Here is a 19,928-nt window from a genome sequence, read left to right on the forward strand (position 1 = left end):
CATACGCGTAAATAACCGACCCGTGACCGGCTAACGGGTTAGGCTAAAGGTGTATCTATCGAGTACCTAGAGTTAACTTGAAGTAACTTTACGTAACGGTTATAACCAAATTATCATTTTCAACCAATTGCCGGCTCACTACAAGGCACGGGTCTCCTACCAGAATGAGTAGGGTTTATATGTAGGCCTTCGTGCACCTCGTTGCCATTACTGCGTAGGTATTCGTAGAATTTCTCGCGCTTTCTTGTTATATCGTGCAAGAAATCGATCTCCTCCCTAAAAATTTTAACAACGAGAGCCGTTGTTATTAGAAGAAAACGCTAGAAAACTAGGCTACATTAGGCTGCCGTGCGACTTTCGACATACCTACAAAACTATGAGAACGAATAAAACTTTATCATGTGTCTGTTGGAGATAGATTGCTTCTAACTACTTCTATAACAAGAACATACTAGCGGGTACAATTGCAGCCAAACGTTAGGCTATATATAATCTTAACGAAACGACTCACAAATAAAAATAATAAAGAAATACATAGAATTAACTAACGCTGTCTAAAAGGCCAAACCGTGGTTTTCAATCTGGATCCTAGAGGCTTTCAAGATTGCGTTCAGCAAATGCCCGCACGTGATAGGTCGCGCACAGAACCTCTATCTCCTCAATGGTGCACTGGTGGACGGAATATCCACCTAGACTCTCCTCTGACGCGTCGTGTCCTCCGCTAGTTTGCTCTTGCCCTTAAACTCCGCGCGATAACACAGATCTTGATGCTGTATTAAGGGACACATACACGGGGCAATCCGCCGCTTCAAAATACGCATGCGACGCGACGTATTCCCCGTGTATGTACATCACAGGCGATTTTGTAGATCGCATGCAATCTTGCGCGTTTCAGATGCAAGGACACTCGCGTACGTCTTGTAAGAGTTTCGTACAATACCATTTACGTCCGTTAAAATGTATATCTTACTATTATGCTATTATTTACACAAAATACTGGCTGGGGTATTCTACTTGCGCGAGCTTTCTATGATGCCAGGTCCTGATACAAACGAGACAAAGCTATGATCGCAGCGACAAGCGACCGAGCACAATTTAAGAATTGATACACTTACTTTTAAACGCCACTATTGTGAAATTCAAAATTTATTGTCGTTTGAAATAAAAAAGTAGTTTTGTTAATTACTTGTAGATAACGAACGTTATCCTCCTCCTACTCTCAGCTGAATATTAATAATAATATTTAATTAAACCTAAACTATACTTATTTAATTGGCCTCTTTTTTCATTTGACCACAACTCAAGAGCTACTTGATTGCCATCTTTAACAGTGGTGATGAGATGCAGTCTAAATGGTTGCGGCTCCCCGCACACACGTCAATGGATGACTTTTACGTACTTAACAATAGAGAACTGGATGTGCTTTCCTTTGATTGCGGATCGTCTAAGAATTTGCCTTGGATAACATATATTAAGAACGTAGTACTTCTTTATGCAACTCACATTTTAACATATATAATATAAACAATACATACAAATACATTCTATTTTTTATGTATTAGATATTTTATAATGCATGGCATGCCTTTTGAGGAATATGTTGTGTGCGTTATGTATTTATATTAGAAAGAAGTGAAAGCAATATTGGAAACTGTTAAATATAAATAAATATTTAAAAACTTTATGCACTGTATAAAAGATGTTTTGTATGTTTACAATTTTAACGCTAAAACTTTATTTTTTTACCGGATCGTGGTATTTTTAAGGCGAATAATTAATAACGTTTCCAGTTCTGATTGTCTAAAATAATGGTACCTTTAATCGCCGTATGATAGTATGTGATGATTATACTTAAATTTAGGCAAAAAACAATAGTAAGTAATCTTAAATCATTCTCTTTGTAAAACTGAAAATCGCCATAAAATTAATAAATAAAAAAGTAAGGGAATCTAAAATGACGTGTTTTATGCATTTTGTTCACAGAAAATATAGGAAATTTAAAACAAAATGTGACATATACATCAGTGTCGTAATACTTACGTTGAATTGGGTTTTTTTAATTCAGAACCGTTACTTTATAAATTGTACACTAAACGGTTCATCTCTTCATTAAGGTTAGCAGAACTCCCGATCATACTATGCTGTATGAAAGAAAATATAAATATAAATTTTACTATAATTATTATTATTATTATTTTATTGTTGACAAAATAAATTCCCATACAAATCATAATATTCCAAGAATCTATGCATAAATAAATATACATGCACATAAAAGTAATAAAATGAGTCAACCTTAAATTAGGGCAAAAAATGTAAAAATGTTGATTTGTTTCAAATTTTTATACATGTGTGATTTCACTAATATGTAATATATTTATATGTTGACGTTGACGAAACGTTAAAATTATGAGTTTGTATATATATAATTACATTTCACATGTTTGTGCATGTAAAATAGTAAAAAAATGTATTTTGCAAAACAGAGTTGAAATAGAATGTGGTGAAAAAAGGTAATTTATCATTTTCAATAGAATTAGTATGCGGGATAGGTCGGGCACTGTTAGTTCCAACGAACTAACTGTCTTCGAAACGTGGATTAACTTTCGTGAGCGGATCCAAGCCGGATTAAGTTAATATTATATAAAGTGGTATTTTATCGGATAGCGGCCACTTTCCAACGCAGACTACGAAATTAAGCCCATGGGAAAAACAGTTTTCAACACTGGCACATACGTTTCTGATTGCCCGGCAAAAAAGAAAATGTACTTGCCGAACCCAATGTAATTTGGTTGCATCTTGTGTTCAAAGCTGTTTTTGTTTCTTTTGTCTAAAAATCAACGTACCATGAAAAGTGTTGATTACCACTGCAAGGTTAAGCTTCTAGAATATATTTCCATACGCGTTCTATAATAAAGCATTATTTTAAGGAGCTAAATATAAGTTGAAAAACAGTTCCCTAATCAACAATAATGCAAATTGGTTTCCGTGATAAAAAGAAAGGTGAAACAAATTGTTTTTATAATCATGACAAATGACGGTGTCCGAAAAACTGCTAATGCACTCGCAGACGATTAAGGATATTTCGCCTTTATTACTTCAAAGTAATTGTTACTCCCAATAAATAATACATGAGCACTTTAATTAACAATTCTTCCAAGTGATTCCTTGGCTATAAATCAGTTGTTTCTGGAAAGTCATAAACACGTTAAGCCATTTTATTTTAGTAAACTATCCTCTATAATCTTTATGTTGTAAGTAAAAATCTGATTAGACTAAGATTTCTTTTAATCTTCCTTTGGCAACCTAAAATCAAATGGCATCTTTTTTTTTATTAAAAAATATTGATTTCAATTAAAAATGTAACAATGTACAGAAACATATTAGATATATTATCGTTGTTTTAAGAAAATGTATAAACTCTACCTACGCCTAAGTGTCGTGTATGTAATTAGTTTAGTAATACTTGCCTTATTTTTAGATTACGCTTAAGTTTTGGACTGATTGATTTAAATGATCTATGTAACATAGTTTTTACACTGCATTTTTATCAAGTCATTGTAACACTATTATTTAAGGGCACAATAGTTATACTCTATTTTTACTTTCATTTATATATGTAAGCAATTTTTTCGTTACTTTTTTGTATGTATACTATGTTTTAAAAATAGAGAAAAACAAGTGCGTTACAATAAATAAAAACCAATATAATATAAAGCGAGATTTTCATTGTGGATTTATGTTTTTAATGTTTCTAAGAAATACTTTACACAATAAGTAATGAAAATGTTGTTTACATGATAAGTCAGGTAAATAGAAAATTATTCTAACTAAACTATAGCCAATATTTAGAACGGTACCACTATTGCCTTAAATTTGGAATTGCACGCTTCGAAACGTGGTCTCTTTAAACCATCATAACACTAAAACTTTACGATTGGTGGACATAATATACTTTCCTACTTTTAAAGCTCACTTCTACTATTAACGCTGCGTGCGGAAAGTCATAGAAATCCATAGTACAAAATAAGCATCTTTTATTTTGATCAGATATTAAAGAATCTGCGTGCAAATCTGATTCTAAGGATACAGCTGATTCGTATGATGATATCTTACTATGGTTAATATTATGCTATAATATTATTGTATTTAGACGTAATCTCGCACAAGAAGCATACAACTGTCATGTTGACAAGCAATTGCAGCAGCTGACAGTTATGGTATTTCATTTATTAAAGAGTCATTTACGATAGAGTGAGTTTTTGAATGTCAAAAAGTTACACCTCGCCTAACCCCGCAGCGTTTAAATGATTTTTTTGTAAGAGTCACTTCAGCAGATGCTAATGGATTACAAAAAATAATACAAAATGGCCATGTCGATGAACTATCATCCCATTTAACAAATTTTCTCTGTTTCAGAATTATAATGCTCATTTTAGTATATGTCATAACTGGCTTTTTAAAATAATACTGCTTTTAAACGATGGTAGTACGGTCAATGATTACGGCAGTGTAGCAACTGCGACAAAAAACTACGGAACTTGTTGGGACGTTCCATTTAGCCGGTAGGTCATGTTAAACGTCCCTATTGTAATTTGATCGTATTATCGATTGCTAAATGGAACGTACTTTAATTGTTTGCCATATCAATTATTCGATTCAATAGTAGAGAATTTGCTATACCTGCTGCTATAGGATTATCCACTTTTTTATTATTTATGTACCTACAATGTAATATTTTTCATTTAAATATTGTCTTCAGGTTTAATGTGATAATTGCTGTGCGTTTTATGGTATCGCCTGATAGTTATACATTTTTTGTAAATATTTTTATCACAGCAAATGTCCATTTTATATAGTGTATCCATTGATAATGATAATCCCATGTGTTATATACATACGTTTGTTGTATGAATGAATTTTATTGCTGTCATTAAATGAGATTTTAAAAATTACTTACGCTTTTTTATATATTAACATCCCCTTTCGTCTACTACAGTCTACAGACGTTATAAAATATTTTAATAAAAACAATCATATATTTATTTATTCTTTAATTCGTACTACAAAAGATTCAAGAAAAGAGACAATTATTTCAAAATTAACTTACACAAGTTCATGGACTACTAAGCGCTGTAGAATTCAATAATTGCAATTATGAACAAATGATCATGATTAAATAAAGATATATATAAATATCAAGTTGTGAACTTAATTTTTAATGTCACGAGTTTAAAAGTTCAAATTTAAAATACCACATAGTTAAAAGTTGAATGAAGTCCTTAGTTGGGCACATATTTTTCTCATCCTACCTCTTCGTAATGCATAATTGAATAATGACTTATTCAGGGTGTACAGATGTACAGAACGAAACGAAATTACCTCGAACTAAAAAAAATTTGTTCGCTGTCAGTGAGATTGAATTTTACTAAAATGATAAGTTTAAGTATCTATTTAAACTGGACTTCCTGCTGCGCAGAAGATTAAAAATGAGGGTGAATAAAATTAATAACCATAGGATCATCGGAAACGCTCTATCATTCAGAATTACAAAAAACTTTGAACATATGGCGTATTAAATTAAAGTAGTAAATTAAAAAATTTACGATCGGCACGTAAGTACTTTGTATTTAAGATGTGCTCCTCTTTCTTCCCGGTACAAACAAAACTCGCGGCAATCGTGGGTCAGCGACTTTACGCAGTCTGATTATTTATAACGGCAGAAGCACCTCGCTAGATAGGTAACTACCTACGTGTTTCGGGTTTTACACGGCATTGCCCCAGAATAACGCCGTTGAGATTTCTCGGTATAAGCGCGTCGAGTATTTCGGAATCGGAAATAAGAATTCTTGGAAATCGCTGGCCTCTGCGGGTGCCGGGTGGAGGACGCTGTACGCTCAAAAGCCGCAGCGCATAGGCCTCGCTGGTCTAGTGGTTAGCATGTTCGACTGCTTATCATGAGGTCCTAGGTTCGATGCCCGGGCCAATGAAAAGTAGGTATTGAGTTTTTCTATCAAGAAATTCTTACATCGGACGTCGATAGTGAGGAAATAGAGAGTCCACCTTTGTTTGCGCTCACACTTTTGAACTATAATTATTATCTCCCGCTTACTGTTCGCGACCTATTTTAAAGTATAATTCAATCTTCAATCTCAATAAGTAGATACTTGTGTTAAGAAAAAGTTAGGACACCCAGGTTTGTGTTTTGTTTTTGGTGAAACTTTTTAGCTTTTCTTAGCTTTTTAGCTTTTCTATACCCGTAGTAACGTCTAAACGATAGGTCCAATTTGAATAATTTAAAGAGATATTATTATTTATTTGGATCTGATAGGAACGTCACCATCTTAAGATTGTACCCATGTTTTGATTGACAAATTAAAACAAAAATCGGTTATTGTGTCCTAACAATTAGGCATTTAGCCTCCCGGACTTTTGTGTAGGTAATAATGATTACTTTAAACATGTCAATCCATCCATCCATACATCCTTACTCACAAACTTTCGCATTTGTAACATAAGTAGGATGGTACGCATGCATTCGATCGCTGTCCCATATGCTTTGCGACTCGCTGTTATCTGTGAATAGTTATGTCCTTTATCTCCGACAATATTTATACGATCTTCATTGAAATCACACAATACATGCTTGATAGTATACACTTTCAAATAAAAAAAGAATTATTAAAATCGGTTCAAATTTAGCGGAGATATGAAGTAAAACTGATAAAAATTTTCATCTCATTGCCCGGGAGAAGCTTATTGTTTATCGGGATAAAAAGTAGCCTATATGTTGACCCGGAATATCAGCTACCACTGTACCAAATTTTATTTGTATCCGTTCAGTAGTGATGCTCGGACAGACAGACAGACCGACAAAAATTAAATAAAAATCTATTTTGGACTCAGTATCGATTATAAAGCATCCCCCGGTCAAAATTTTTAAAATATATTATATGTACAGAAATCTTCCAGTTACAGTTTTATTATAAGTATAGATTATATAAAAAAAGCAGCAATAGCCTAGTGGGTAAGGCCCTCCCTTTCGGAGCAACAAAGGCGTTCAATCGCCTGCACGCAAATCTTTATTTGCGGAGAGCGCCTTAAGCAATTCATTATCGCTTGCTTTAACTTTGAAGGAAAACATCGTGAGGAAACTGCATACCCGGGAGTTCCCAATAATTATGTTTGCAAAGCCGTGTGAAGACTAATAATCTGCTTTTGGCCTTAGTGGTGGACTACAGCCTTAACCCATATTATTCTGAGATCCGCGACTGTTCTGATAAACTTAATCATCATCATCATCATATCTGCCTGATGTGATGACGATGGTAATTTAATGGCCGTAATCCTAGCTGCTTTACTAGTATCGAAACACTTTATACGCAGTCCATGTTTCGCATCACCCATGTCTTAAATTCATAGGTAAAAAAGTAATAAGTAAAGTTATAAGTATATAAAGACATAATAAATCTTATATACGTTGAACAAGAACATAAAATCACCTCTAACTTTTATAGTTCGCACGATTTGGATTGCGTGAAGTTAGATCCGCATTTGAACGTTCATTTTTTACTATTAAATTTGATTTACAAATTTTCGACTTCTAAAATTTGCCTAAAACAAAAGGTACCTACATAAATTAGATCCATTTCACTTTGTTGTTCTATATTATTAAGAAACAACGCTGCGATTACATACCTATGAGTAAATCGCATTCTAGGGATACGGTGAAGATGTAATAAATAACCTAACGCACATAATGCATGAGCTTGATAATTACTGGATAGTCATTACCGGTTTATATAATTTGTTGTCCTATTACCTAGTTCGAGTTTCATTTGATCCCACGGTAGGTTTCATTTTCTAGGAACGGAGACAAACTAAGTTCTCTTGTATAGTGCCGATATTCTTGTATAATCTATGGCAGGTAGTGCTGATGCACCGTGATACGTCGAATGCAGCGTTACGTAAAATAATTACGTCTGTATCATATTATATTCACCCCTCCTTTTTTTATCAATAATATATTTATTTACAACACATAATTAACGTTCAGACGCTGGACACAGGCTGTCCGTCTCATAGCATTGACGTAGGTAAGTAGGATAAAGACCTTATATCTAACCCCACACTGTTTAATGTGGGTTATGTGGCTTTATCAATTATTATTATAACATGATAATGATATCGCGACCGACGATGGCCAGATGACTTAACTAGTCAACTTTTGACCCGAACAGAGAATGGAACCCCTCATGATATGCAGTGGAAGAGGCTTTACACAAGAGCGGTGCCTACTTATTATTCTCATCACTGACCTAATATGAAATTACGTCAGTTATCCTCATACACAATGTGCGATGACTTTATTTAAAAAATTAGTAAAACGGTATGAATAGCCGTCGGATTTCTAACGTAAAGCAATGAGGATACAAACACTGGCATCCAGCCAAAAAAGTTTTTACGTTACGTACGTTGATATACCTTTGCCTTTTACCTACAGGAAGGAATAAAGAGAAAAAAAATTTGTAATATGTAAATTCTAAGTGAAAATTATGGAGGGTAGAGGTAAGGAGAGTCATCTTATATGGGAGAAAAGTTGAAAAAGTGTCCAGTTGTTGCGCTAAATAACAGTTCAAAAATCCTCCACAGGGTATGGTATGAATGTAGCAATCGTAGATGAATTGAAGTATGCCGAGTTAAAAAAATTAATGTCATTATCGACTAAAGTAGTTAATTATTGAGAATTTCAATAACTTACGTTGTACAAAATATTGTGGTAAATATAACCTTACTTCCTTGTTTATTTTTCAAGCCTACTCTAACGATATTTGGTTTGGCGCTTCTTTTAAGGGTTACCTTGATGCAAATGTGGCGCCATCCTAATTTAATACATTTTGACGACACTTTTTCATATACACAGATGATCCTCCTTACCTCTACCCTCCATAGTGAAAATTAAACGCTAAAGATATGGCTTTATGCCATACAATCAAATAAGATATGTTCATTTTAAATCACTGAAGACATAGCTCTACAGTGCCTTGTCCCTATGGGAAGGAATAAAGAAAATAAAAATTACAACTGAATAGGCTGTATGGGCAATGATCTTTGTATGGGACAAATTAAAAAAAAACAAAAGAAATAAAATTGTAATATGTCAAAATCAGCTGTTTGTGTAATTGATGATGTTATTAAGCTCGCTGATTATAATAAATAAAGCCATTTTCCCAATACCTAGATATTAAATTACATGTTCCTCCTCTTTCACTACGTTCCAAGCAAATGGAACATATAAAGATACAATAAGGGTCAAATAGTTAATACTTTTTTAAAACCCCATGAATTTCTTTAGAAAAACATTTGAAACACAAGAAACACGCAGCTGAAACATGGCTGCAGCATTTCAGCAACAGATTTTCGCTTTAGACGCCCGCTTTAATGCGTATAGAGCGCCAGGAAATCCTAACTTCAGTAAGTTTTTCACCATTAAAAAATAATAATTCACACTACACTGTAATACATTCAAAAACACCTTGGAGTACTTTGATTGTTGTTTTATTCAAGGCGACTTTTATCTCAGTAAAGTATAAAGTTAACGCAGCATGAAAAGAGTAGATACATTTTGGAAATCTATGTTGGTGGTATATTTACCATTACCATACCATTTACAGTTGGTTTACTATTTACCATTTCTAGTAAATGCAGGTAAGGCCAAGAATTGAAATAGTAGAAAATGGAATAAGTAGATTTATTATTTATTAAAGACTGATATTTCTTTTTCAATTGGTGTTTAGGTAATCTGGCTTCATTTAGTCCGCATCTATCAATTATGTTATAATTATTTTCAGAAATTAATCCATGCTAGTGGCGTGCACTTCATACATGCACAAAAGCACTGTCTACTCAAATTATTTCATAAAGCTGGTATTGGAGGGAAATTTTTCTATTTTATGCCATTTATCTGCTTTGCATACCCTGGCCGTAGGCCCTGTGCCTGCCACTAATCTGTCTGGTTTTTTTTCCATGTTGATTGGGTATCCTATTGGGTGATTTTAAAGGTTGTGTGATATAAAATAGACTTAATCTCATTCAAAAATATTATATAGAGAATCAAATAAAAAAAATCATTCAGACTATCAGTAGATCTAGATGCATTATTATATAAGCATAAGCTAAAATAGGATACATTATTTTAACTGCCTTTTTAAAAATAGGTACCTACTATAAATTCATTTTTGTTTATAACTTTCAACTGGTCACTAGTTCAAATAAAGCTAAATTATTCTAGTAAAATGTAGTATATTTAATGAATTTAAAACCCATTTATTTCAGAAACATTATACATTCGGCGCAGGAGTCAACTCCTTAGAGAAAATTCTAAATTCAAGGTAAATGAAATCCTTGATGCTTGGTTCTGAAGTATTATTTATTGTTATTTAAATAAAGAATTAGGCTTAGTTCAAATTGGCTATTAGAATTGATCAAACATTTTAAAAGAAATTCTATTTTTTTTGGCTAATTGGTATCATTTGCATAATTTGTATCTTTAAGGACATAGAAATAATAAAGAAGTACATAAATATAAGGAGTCAACTGCTGCAGAGAAGATATGGCGTCCAAGACAACATATCCATTAGTTCATCATCTTCTCGCCAAAGGTCTAACAGTAAAGTAAGTATTTTAAAATTATACTGGGCCTTAAAAATACCTCCAAATTTATTTATAACTTGTGCCAACAAAGAATAGTTTTATAAATGAAAATCAAACTTGGCAAGAAAAAAATAATAATTTAATAGTAATGTTTTTATCCTGCTAATACATTACCTATATATACTTCTTATACTGTTACTATATTATTTTCAGGCAAGTTTGGCTATTGAAGACAGCATATCAATGAATGCTCCGAAAAAGACTGACAATACAATATCTGAAAACTATGCATTTACCGGCGTGCATCATATATTCGATCAGGTAATACCTTCAAAAACGAAAGCTTGTGATTCCGATTCCTGTATTATAACGTATATATAAATGTGCAGTCAGGAAACTAAAGAAAAGGTCATGAGGTATCCAATTAACCAGCCTCAGCCCAAACTGACTAACTTGAGGCACAGTGTGGCTGCTCACTTGCAATTGAGAGCTGTTTTCGAGTATCAAACTCAAATAAAAAAGGACCTAATGCCACTTGTTTTAAAGTTGCTAATTCTCTACTGCATTTAAATTTTACCAATGTTAAAGGATGCATTAAAATAAGGTGGATAGGTCTGGTCTATTTTACTTAAAAATAAAAAAATAAAAACAAGTTTTATTATTAATAAAATATGATGTGCAACAAATAGTTAAAGGATCAACCGTGGAGACTGTATAGAATTTGGACTCTGACTCCTTACCAAATTAGCTTGTATATTTGATGTATGGGACATTGCAGCACACAAGTCAAGTAACGATGGTTAAGTTCGCGAACAACGACCGCTCGAAACTGTGCTGCGTCTCTGACGATTGTACCGTCTCCGTCTGCAATGTCACCTCCACGCCGCCCAAGGTCACTTTCATACTGGAGGGCCACGTGGAGGCAGTAACTGGTGAGTTGAGCTTTTACCTTTTGGGGTAATACCTTTTTTGTTTACTAAAAGATTGATTCTTTGACTACGAATAAATATGAATAAAAGTAGTCTTTATACAATGTACAAATTAACTGTATGTTTAAGGATCACTGTCTATCAGACAAACTGGTCGCTTCAAATGTTCTTTCTATCTGAAAGTGCATTGTACACCAAAAACATAACAACTAGACAAACAAGAGGTAAAACAAGAAATGAAGCGTTTCCAGACAGAAACGATGGAAGTGTCCGGGGAGTTTGATCCATTCAAATGTGCTTTAAATTATATTCTGCGTGTCGAGGAAGCATTGACGGATGCGTTATCCCAGTATTGCGACTGGTCCTCGTCTAACGAACTGATCGCTTCAAATGTTTCTAAATTGTAATCTGTAAGTCTCATGTTGCGTTGTCTCATGGCTGCGACCAGTCCACATCCAACTATCTGATCGTTTCAAAAGTTCTTAAATTGAAGTCTAGGAGTCTAGGAAGCTTTGTCAGAAGCCTTGTGATTGCGCCTGATCTTCGACCAAGGACCTGATCGGTTCAAATGTTCTTAAATCATATTATGCAAGATACAGTATGTTTGTGCGCGCATTTGCGCATGTAAATATCTCCCGCGTTATTGAAAAATGTCTCTGAAGGTCGGCATCCAATGACCTGATCGCTTCAACGGTTCTTAAGTTATAATCTGGGAGTCGCCTCCATCGACCTTATCGCTGCAAAGGCTCTTAAGTTATAGCCTGGGAGTCTTGACAGCACTGATGGTACGTTGTCCCCAGGCTGCGACTGGTCGGCGTCCAACGATCTGATCGCCACGTGCTCGCTGGATGGCACGCTAATGATCTGGGACGCCAAGAGCAGCCGCAAGTTGCGCGTGGTGCAGGACCAATTGAGCGCGCCGCTACTGTGCTGCGCCTTTCAGCCCGCCAACAACAACATGCTCATTGTATCCTTTACTAGCGACCCGCCCCGGCTTCGCATGGGTCCGATGTAGATACCAAATTGGGGCAGTTTTTTTTAAGTTAATTCGGTACTATGGTTGGCTTGTTTATTCTAAATCTATCGGATTACTATTTGATATCTATAGACCTACTATAAGTTGAATTAGGATAAGACCTACTATAATTGCAATGCGTCATGGTGCTGCGTGAATTTTCCGAAAACCTACGATAATCGTCTACAAATAATGTTTTCAACGTAGGGCAATTTGAATAATAATACATAAATTTATTCACAAGAATGTAGGTACAGATCGTTATACATTATACGTAATATTAAAAACAACCTAGTACATTCTATAATTTAGTGTATGAATATTTTAACTTAATAATGATTAGTCTATAAAAAAATCCTTGGTACATCAATTAATTGTATTACGTAAGGTTTAGGCAGTGATTGCAACAGATTTGCGCTCAGCACAAAAATATGTTTGAAACGATAATAATAATAATAATTGTAAATCCACATCCATCGAAACAAATTCTTTGAATTTCGTGGCTTTTCTGTAATTTAATAAAATTCAAAATTTATTTATTTCAAGTGGGCCTAATATACAGTCTTTTGAAACGTCACGTAGGTGTGCCTGTATGTACAGACTACCACCGATTCGGAAGGCAGATTCTACCGAGAAGCAGGCCAGTAACCCAGCAGTTGCTCATGTATACTACATGTAAACCTTCCCATTCCTCTATCTATTATTGAAAACTGCATTAAAACCCGTCGCATAGTTTTAAAGACCAAAGCGTACAAACCGCATGTGCAGGAGACAATTATCTCTCCGGGGAAATGATACAAATTTATCTTCTCCCACAGCTTTATCAACTCTCAGAGCATTGGCGCACAAGTGGAAATTATATCCAAATAACATATTAAAGACAATTATTTATAAAAAGTTGAACAACCTTAGATTGTCTAGTTACGCAATGTTTTGACTCTTTACTTCGTATGCTAAATAGTCGATAACAAAAAGATATAAAACGGTGTACCTATTACGTACTACTTAAATTTTCGCCGTACAACGTATTAGTGTATGTATATATGTGTACGCGTTAATTATATCCCTCGTCAGGGGATAAAATTTGTCTCCTGCCTGAGCTAGCCCCACAGGAGCCACTATGGTATATAATGTGTAAAGAAGATAAATCTGTTAAAACAAACAGATAATGTGGTTCTACGTTCGGCCCTCGGGTCGAACTAATGCCCGCATAATATTGGGTTTTTCTATTAAGAAAATCTTATTACCAGCCCGTAGTTTGGAAACTGGCGTTGACCCCCGTGCCTCAGAGAGCACGGTAAGCTGTAGTTCTTGCGCCTGATCTCTTTATTGCCACATACTCGTGTAGGTAAGGCCACAGAGCCCATCATTGCGCTAGGAAAGTCTATCCAATTTTACAACGGCAACATTGAAGGGAATTATAACGTTAATTAATAATACTGGTATTGTTATAATATTGAATATAATTTCTTTAACGTATTGCAAAGGCCGGGAACGCTAGAGGTATGGTGAGTGTTCTCAACGTGTCAACAGGAATATATCCAAGGGGTGAGTATATAATAATAATTATTATTTCTGTAAGCGCTCATACATAATGTATGTATTTATTTCTTAATTATATTGCATATAGATATATAGTATTAGGTATATATTTATTTAATTATTATTTGATGTTTATCTATTTCCTATCACGTATTATAATATTACTAGCTGACTCGTGAAACTTCGTTGCACCAAATCGGTTATTACCGGAAAACACAAATAAAATGACTCCTTGCTAGATCGATTGATCGCCCCCTAAACCCCCACATAACAAATTTCATGAAAATCGTTGGAGCCGATTCCGAGCTTCCAATATATATACAGAAATTGCTCGTTTAAAGGATATAAAATAAGATATAATATTATATTCTTAGGTACCCAATTTTATCGGTAGGTTAAAATTTCAAATTGAATTGGGCAACTGTAATGTCTTCTCGGGGTTTGTTATTGCTAAATAAATAATGTTTTTTTTCAAATTAGCTAATGTCAGCAATTTTATATTATTTATTTTTATATGTTACGGCAATATCGCCATCTAGCGCCAAGGAAGCGTAGCTTGTGTTTTGGGCACTAAGATTGCTCCGGTTTCGGAGCGAAACGTGCGTAGAGGGTATATTGCCGCAGATCTGTTTGGTGTGGAGTATAAAGATTGAAGAAATTATAAATTACACCGTACTGCTTTTCGCGGAGTATATATAGCATTAAGCTTAATTTTCATAATATACTATGGAATTCCGCAAAGTATATATATATGTATATAAACAGACATAAAAAACACTCATATTCATAACACAAAACATTTTCCAGTTGTGGGAATCGAATCCGCCGTGGTTTCGTTTGGACTCAGAAAGCAGGGTCACCGCCTACTGCGCCAATCGGCTGACATATTCATATGTATAATGTGTTATCATATATAACGAACGCAGGCGGCACCAGCATCGTGGGCGGCCGGGTGATGGCGCTAGTGTGCTCGACTAGTAGCAGGATATTCTGGGCCGCCAATGATAAGGTAACTATCACTCCCTACTGTTTAATGAGATAAATATTTGTTTAGTTTCCTGGCGCAGTGATAGCGCTTTGGTCTTATAATAGCGATGTTCCGGTTTCGTTCCCCAGCTGACGCAATTTTATCAAAGTCAAATTAAAATATTTCTTTATTGAAATAGGCACATAGATGGCACTTTTGATGCGTTCGTTACATGTAAAATATTACATAGAAGTGAGTTGATGGCGATAACTGAATTCGTCGACTTAAAACTAAAGCTACGAGGGTTCCAAACGCGCTCTGGTCTAAGAAGAAGCCCACAACAAACTTACCCGGTTGTTTTTTTTGTTATCACCATTTAACATTGTCATTAAAAAACTATAAAAGAAGCAACCTGGTTACAGCAATAATTGACACCCATGCGTTTATTGATTTGGAAATTAATATTTTGTCAATTTTCTTTGGTCTAGTCCTAGTTAACACCTTAACAACAAAGACGTGCCGCTTTGCGATTATTTACTTTAAACGATGCTGGGTGTGAATTCCTCTAACTTCATGGCTTAATTATTAATTTACCCGGCTAAGTTTGTTGTGGGCCGTTCCCACGTAGCTTTACGTAAAAATCGGCTTACAATTATGTTAACATACTATGTATGAACGCTTTATAAATGCCTGTGATAGGCCTACAAGAATAAATAAATTTTGAATTTTAGTTTGATTTCGTATTCCGGTACGATGTCCGGTTCCGGTCTGACCTTAAGGGCAGTCAACTTAAACCTTGTCGCAGGGCATGATAGTGAGCTACCGCATATCCAGCACGGGGGCGTCGTTGAGCAAGTTGCGCCGTTTCAACGTGGGCAGCGCTGTCACCAGTCTCAGCTGGAGCCCGTGGCTCGCGCGACACCCCGCCCTGCTCGTCAGCGTCGCGGACAACTCGCTCAACCTGTTCAGGTACGTCGGCTGAGGAAACGGCCCTCATTCAACTATTTCTACTTATAATGTAAACAACCTTTTCATTACTTATCAGTGTAAAGTATATTTAAAAAAAAAGTGGTGATAGCGCAGTGGGTAGGGGCTCAACTTTACTTTACGGGGGGCCGAGTTCGAATCCCAGGACCTCTAACTTTTCTAAGTTATGTGCGTTTTAAGTTCGTTATATATCACTTGCTTCAAAACATCGTGAGGAAATCTGCATGCCTGAGAGTTCTCGATAATGTTCTCAAAGGTGTGTGGAGTCCACCAATCCGCGCTGGACGTGGTGTACTACGGCCTTAACCCCTTCTCATTGCCGAAGGATTTCTGTCCCTCTAATGGGCCGGTAATGGGTTGATATGATTATATTTTTTAAATAGAATAAAAAAGCAGTCCATAAAAGTTGATTAAAATTAAATAGAAAAAAAATTACCAATTTTTTTTTGTTTCACACACACACACACACACACGCGTCATACTTATTGGGTATAATTTTTATCACCATCATCATCAAGTTCATCAACTGATTGCAGTTCACTTCAGCGCATTGGTTTCCTCTCAGAACAGAGAAGGCTTTAGTAGACTTTGGCGCGCCCTTTAGAATATTATGGTGAACTCTCAGGCATTTTCACGATGTTTTTCGCCACCTTTTCAACACATTTTACCTACTAGGCTAATCAAGGCTACGAAACTACATAAATGGTAATTAACTTTTACGCGATCGAATAAATAAATAAATTAATAAATATACTACGACAATACACACTCCGCCATCTAGTGCCAAAGTTATGTTATTGTATTATTGTTATTGTAGTATTGTAATAGTGTAGCGTGTATGTGTGTAGCTTGTTTTATGGGTACTATGATAACTGATGAATATTTTTATGAATAATATAAATAAATACCTATAATAAACATATAAACACCCAGACACTGAAAAACATTCATTATCATCACAAAAACATTTTCCAGTTGTGGGAATCGAACCCACGGCCTTGGACTCAGAGAGCAGGGTCGCTGCCCACTGCGCCAATCGGCCGAATAAATTAACTTAGGTGGAAAATCTGTAACTTGGTACTCAGTAGCCCCTGGCTAGCTGCATCATGAATTTGATTACGGTCTACCAGGATAACAGACCGCGAAGGCGGTCTGGTGCTGAAAAAGCGCTTCGCCACGCGGCACCAAACGGAACTGGTCCGCTCGTCTTTCTGCCCGCTGATGTCGTTCCGGCGCGGCGTGTGCGTGGTGAGCGGCTCCGAGGACTCGGGCGTGTACTTCTACGACATCGAGGGCGACCAACAGCATCCCGTCGTCAACAAGCTCCAAGGTGACTTGAATTTGAGAATTTTTTCTAATATTGTATTCATACGTGTAACAGAATTACGAAATAATATTTGAAGTATACATAAGTATATTTCACAAGGAATCACCCTGTAAAAATATTAAACCAAGAGAAGCGTATTTATTTTTCCATACAAACGAATTCAAAAGATTCTAAGTGTTTATTTATGACAACCCTATTGAAGATAAGACCGGCACGCGCATAGTACCTACGCTACGCGACGCGTACCTAATAAAGTGACAGGAGTAAAATGATTTTAATTTTGCATGTTATGTTATGGCTTTATATGATTTCTTTCAGTAAAAACTATGGCAATGGTTTACTCAAAAACTACGATGTTGTTAAAACAGTTTTTCAAAATTCATCAAGTCGAGTCACCATTCCTATAGAGAATAAAGTCTATACTGCATTCTATACATAGGCGTATATCGCTAGGCTAGGCAAGGCTGCGAGGGGTGGTGCTCGCAGAAATATGAGTGAATGTACTTTTTAACCCGAAAAAATGCATAGTTCCCGTGGCATAGAACACGTGATTCTCTACTACTAATGTCTTAGTGAGCCTCAGAAAGAGCCCACTACAAACTTATTTTATAGGTGTTTTTGTCATCACAAATTTTCTCGTCCTCAGGCCACGCGTCGACCGTGCTTGGCGTCAGTTTCAGCTACGACGAAAGCCTATTGGCCACCAGTGACGTGTCGGGGCTCGTCATCATCTGGCGACGTAGCTGACCGCGAATGCCGCCCGAGTTCGAACACTTCCTAACTGGACGCGCGAGCGCTCATTAACAAGATCTGGTCCAGGAGCTCATCGTATATATATATTTGTTTTTTCTCGAACTGTGAAAGTTGGTGCGATGATAAAGTAGCATTGGAAGAGGCGTGTAGCTCGTAGGATCGATGGAGATTGTTCCAAATGACCAAAATAGACGAGACAAGTCTTGACCGTGGATTATGAGTATTTGGCGTACATCATAATGATCCCGGAATCATTATGATGTACGCTCTACCAGATGCTCTGCCAGACCTTGGACTCTACGATTCAAATAAATCACCTGGTGGCTTTCAAACGCATATAATAATTAATCTAAGGGTAGAAAAATAATTAACAGACATTTGACGTTTGACGTCTCTGTGAATCTGTTTTCTCTCAAATTAGCATTCGCTCTTTTTCACTCCCATTCATTCTCTTTGATGCAACACATTTTTCTAACCTAGTCTTCATTCAAAACACGCAAAACGAACCCTGAGTTTGTTCCTTAAGTTTTGCACCTTGAACAAGTGCATTTGACATATCGAAGTGTAATCCTAATTAATCATTCGTAAATAAACTCTTAAATAGCACAAGGGCATGAAATAGATCTCAGTAGAGTTCCAGGTGAAGTTTAAAGGTGATATTTTGTGTTTGTTAAGGAACTGTACCAAAGAATATCTTTTGTGAGCTGTGACATGTAGGCCATTTCTCCATTTTCCTTTACATCTTATCCTGAACAGAATGCTAATTCTCTTTTTGGTACGTTAAAAAACAACCTCCGAGAAAATCCAGTCCACTAGGAAATATGGTGTATTTTGACTTCAGAAAAGTTCGAACAGTTTTATCTGCAATACCCTAATAACACCTGCTTTGGGACACAGGTTTTGCAATGACCAACAGCGTTTGGTCGATATACTTCCAGCTATTCCATAGATTATAACTAACTTACAGTGATGGAAATTGTGAGCTATTTTCCCGGATCCATTGGCTGGCGAGGCACTAGGCGCCAATTAACCATCAAGTTTGAAAATCGCCAGTACATAGAAAATTATTGTTCGTGTTTTTTGTAACGCAACGCATGCAGTTTATAAGCAAGTTTCTCGCTTTTTCTAGAGGAAAATTACGTGCGTGTCGGTTCGCTCCTATAGACGAAGTCTACAGACGGAGTCTATCAAAGCAAGGAATACGGAGTTTTATTTTGATAAGTTAGTATAAGATATGTCAATATATATAATATGATTTTTTTCGACTAAAGATGTATCTCAACGAATCTTTATTAGCTAAATAACTTAATTATCACTGGGTCGCAAGGTTGCTTTTATGTTAGTTGCACCTAGGGGACTGTTAACCTGGAAATTTAGGCGATGCTGTTGATGCTATAAAAACTTTTAAAGAAGAATGACTTGAGAAAAACATTTTTTTTCAAATGTTTTTATATTACAATAAATAGTAAATAGTATTACAATAGTAGTGTGTTATCCTTTTCCCAATGTTACAATTTCCTTTAAAAAGGAAGGATGGATTTGTGTAGTCGAACTACCATCAATGTCGGTCTTAAATTAAACATTCCTTCTTTAGTTATAAAAATTAATAAAGTAATGTTATATGAGTAATTTTCTTTATAGTTTTAAATAAAAGTTCTCAAATATCTTATCAATTAATACTAGGGATTTTTTACATTATATCTGTGTTCAGTTAACTAAAGTCTACCTACTGTTCTTCTTTTCGCGTGAATAACG

The 19,928-nt window shown here is 35.5% G+C and overlaps 1 protein-coding gene across 1 annotated transcript; it reads left to right on the forward strand.

Moving 5' to 3' along the window:
- Positions 1–9,080: 9,080 nt before the first annotated feature.
- Positions 9,081–19,851, forward strand: LOC120629613 (WD repeat-containing protein 13-like). The gene is made up of 11 exons (XM_039898600.1): positions 9,081–9,474; positions 10,336–10,391; positions 10,555–10,674; positions 10,867–10,974; positions 11,432–11,585; positions 12,383–12,549; positions 14,085–14,145; positions 15,066–15,148; positions 15,912–16,075; positions 17,224–17,423; positions 18,067–19,851. Exons 1-11 carry the CDS (start codon positions 9,393–9,395, stop codon positions 18,165–18,167), a joined length of 1,296 nt encoding a protein of 431 aa, XP_039754534.1. The 5' UTR covers positions 9,081–9,392; the 3' UTR covers positions 18,168–19,851.
- The last annotated feature ends 77 nt before the right edge of the window (positions 19,852–19,928 follow it).

This window comes from Pararge aegeria, chromosome 14 (assembly GCF_905163445.1).
Source record: "Pararge aegeria chromosome 14, ilParAegt1.1, whole genome shotgun sequence".
Lineage (NCBI taxonomy): Eukaryota > Metazoa > Arthropoda > Insecta > Lepidoptera > Nymphalidae > Pararge > Pararge aegeria.

Excerpts from the sequence above, each read along its gene's own strand:
- LOC120629613 (XM_039898600.1), top strand. The coding sequence starts at position 9,393 with ATGGCTGCAGCATTTCAGCAACAGATTTTCGCTTTAGACGCCCGCTTT. Across the intron at positions 10,675-10,866 it reads GCCAAAGGTCTAACAGTAAA|GCAAGTTTGGCTATTGAAGA; the intron begins GTAAGTATTTTA and ends TATTATTTTCAG. Across the intron at positions 12,550-14,084 it reads CCAACAACAACATGCTCATT|GCCGGGAACGCTAGAGGTAT; the intron begins GTATCCTTTACT and ends CGTATTGCAAAG.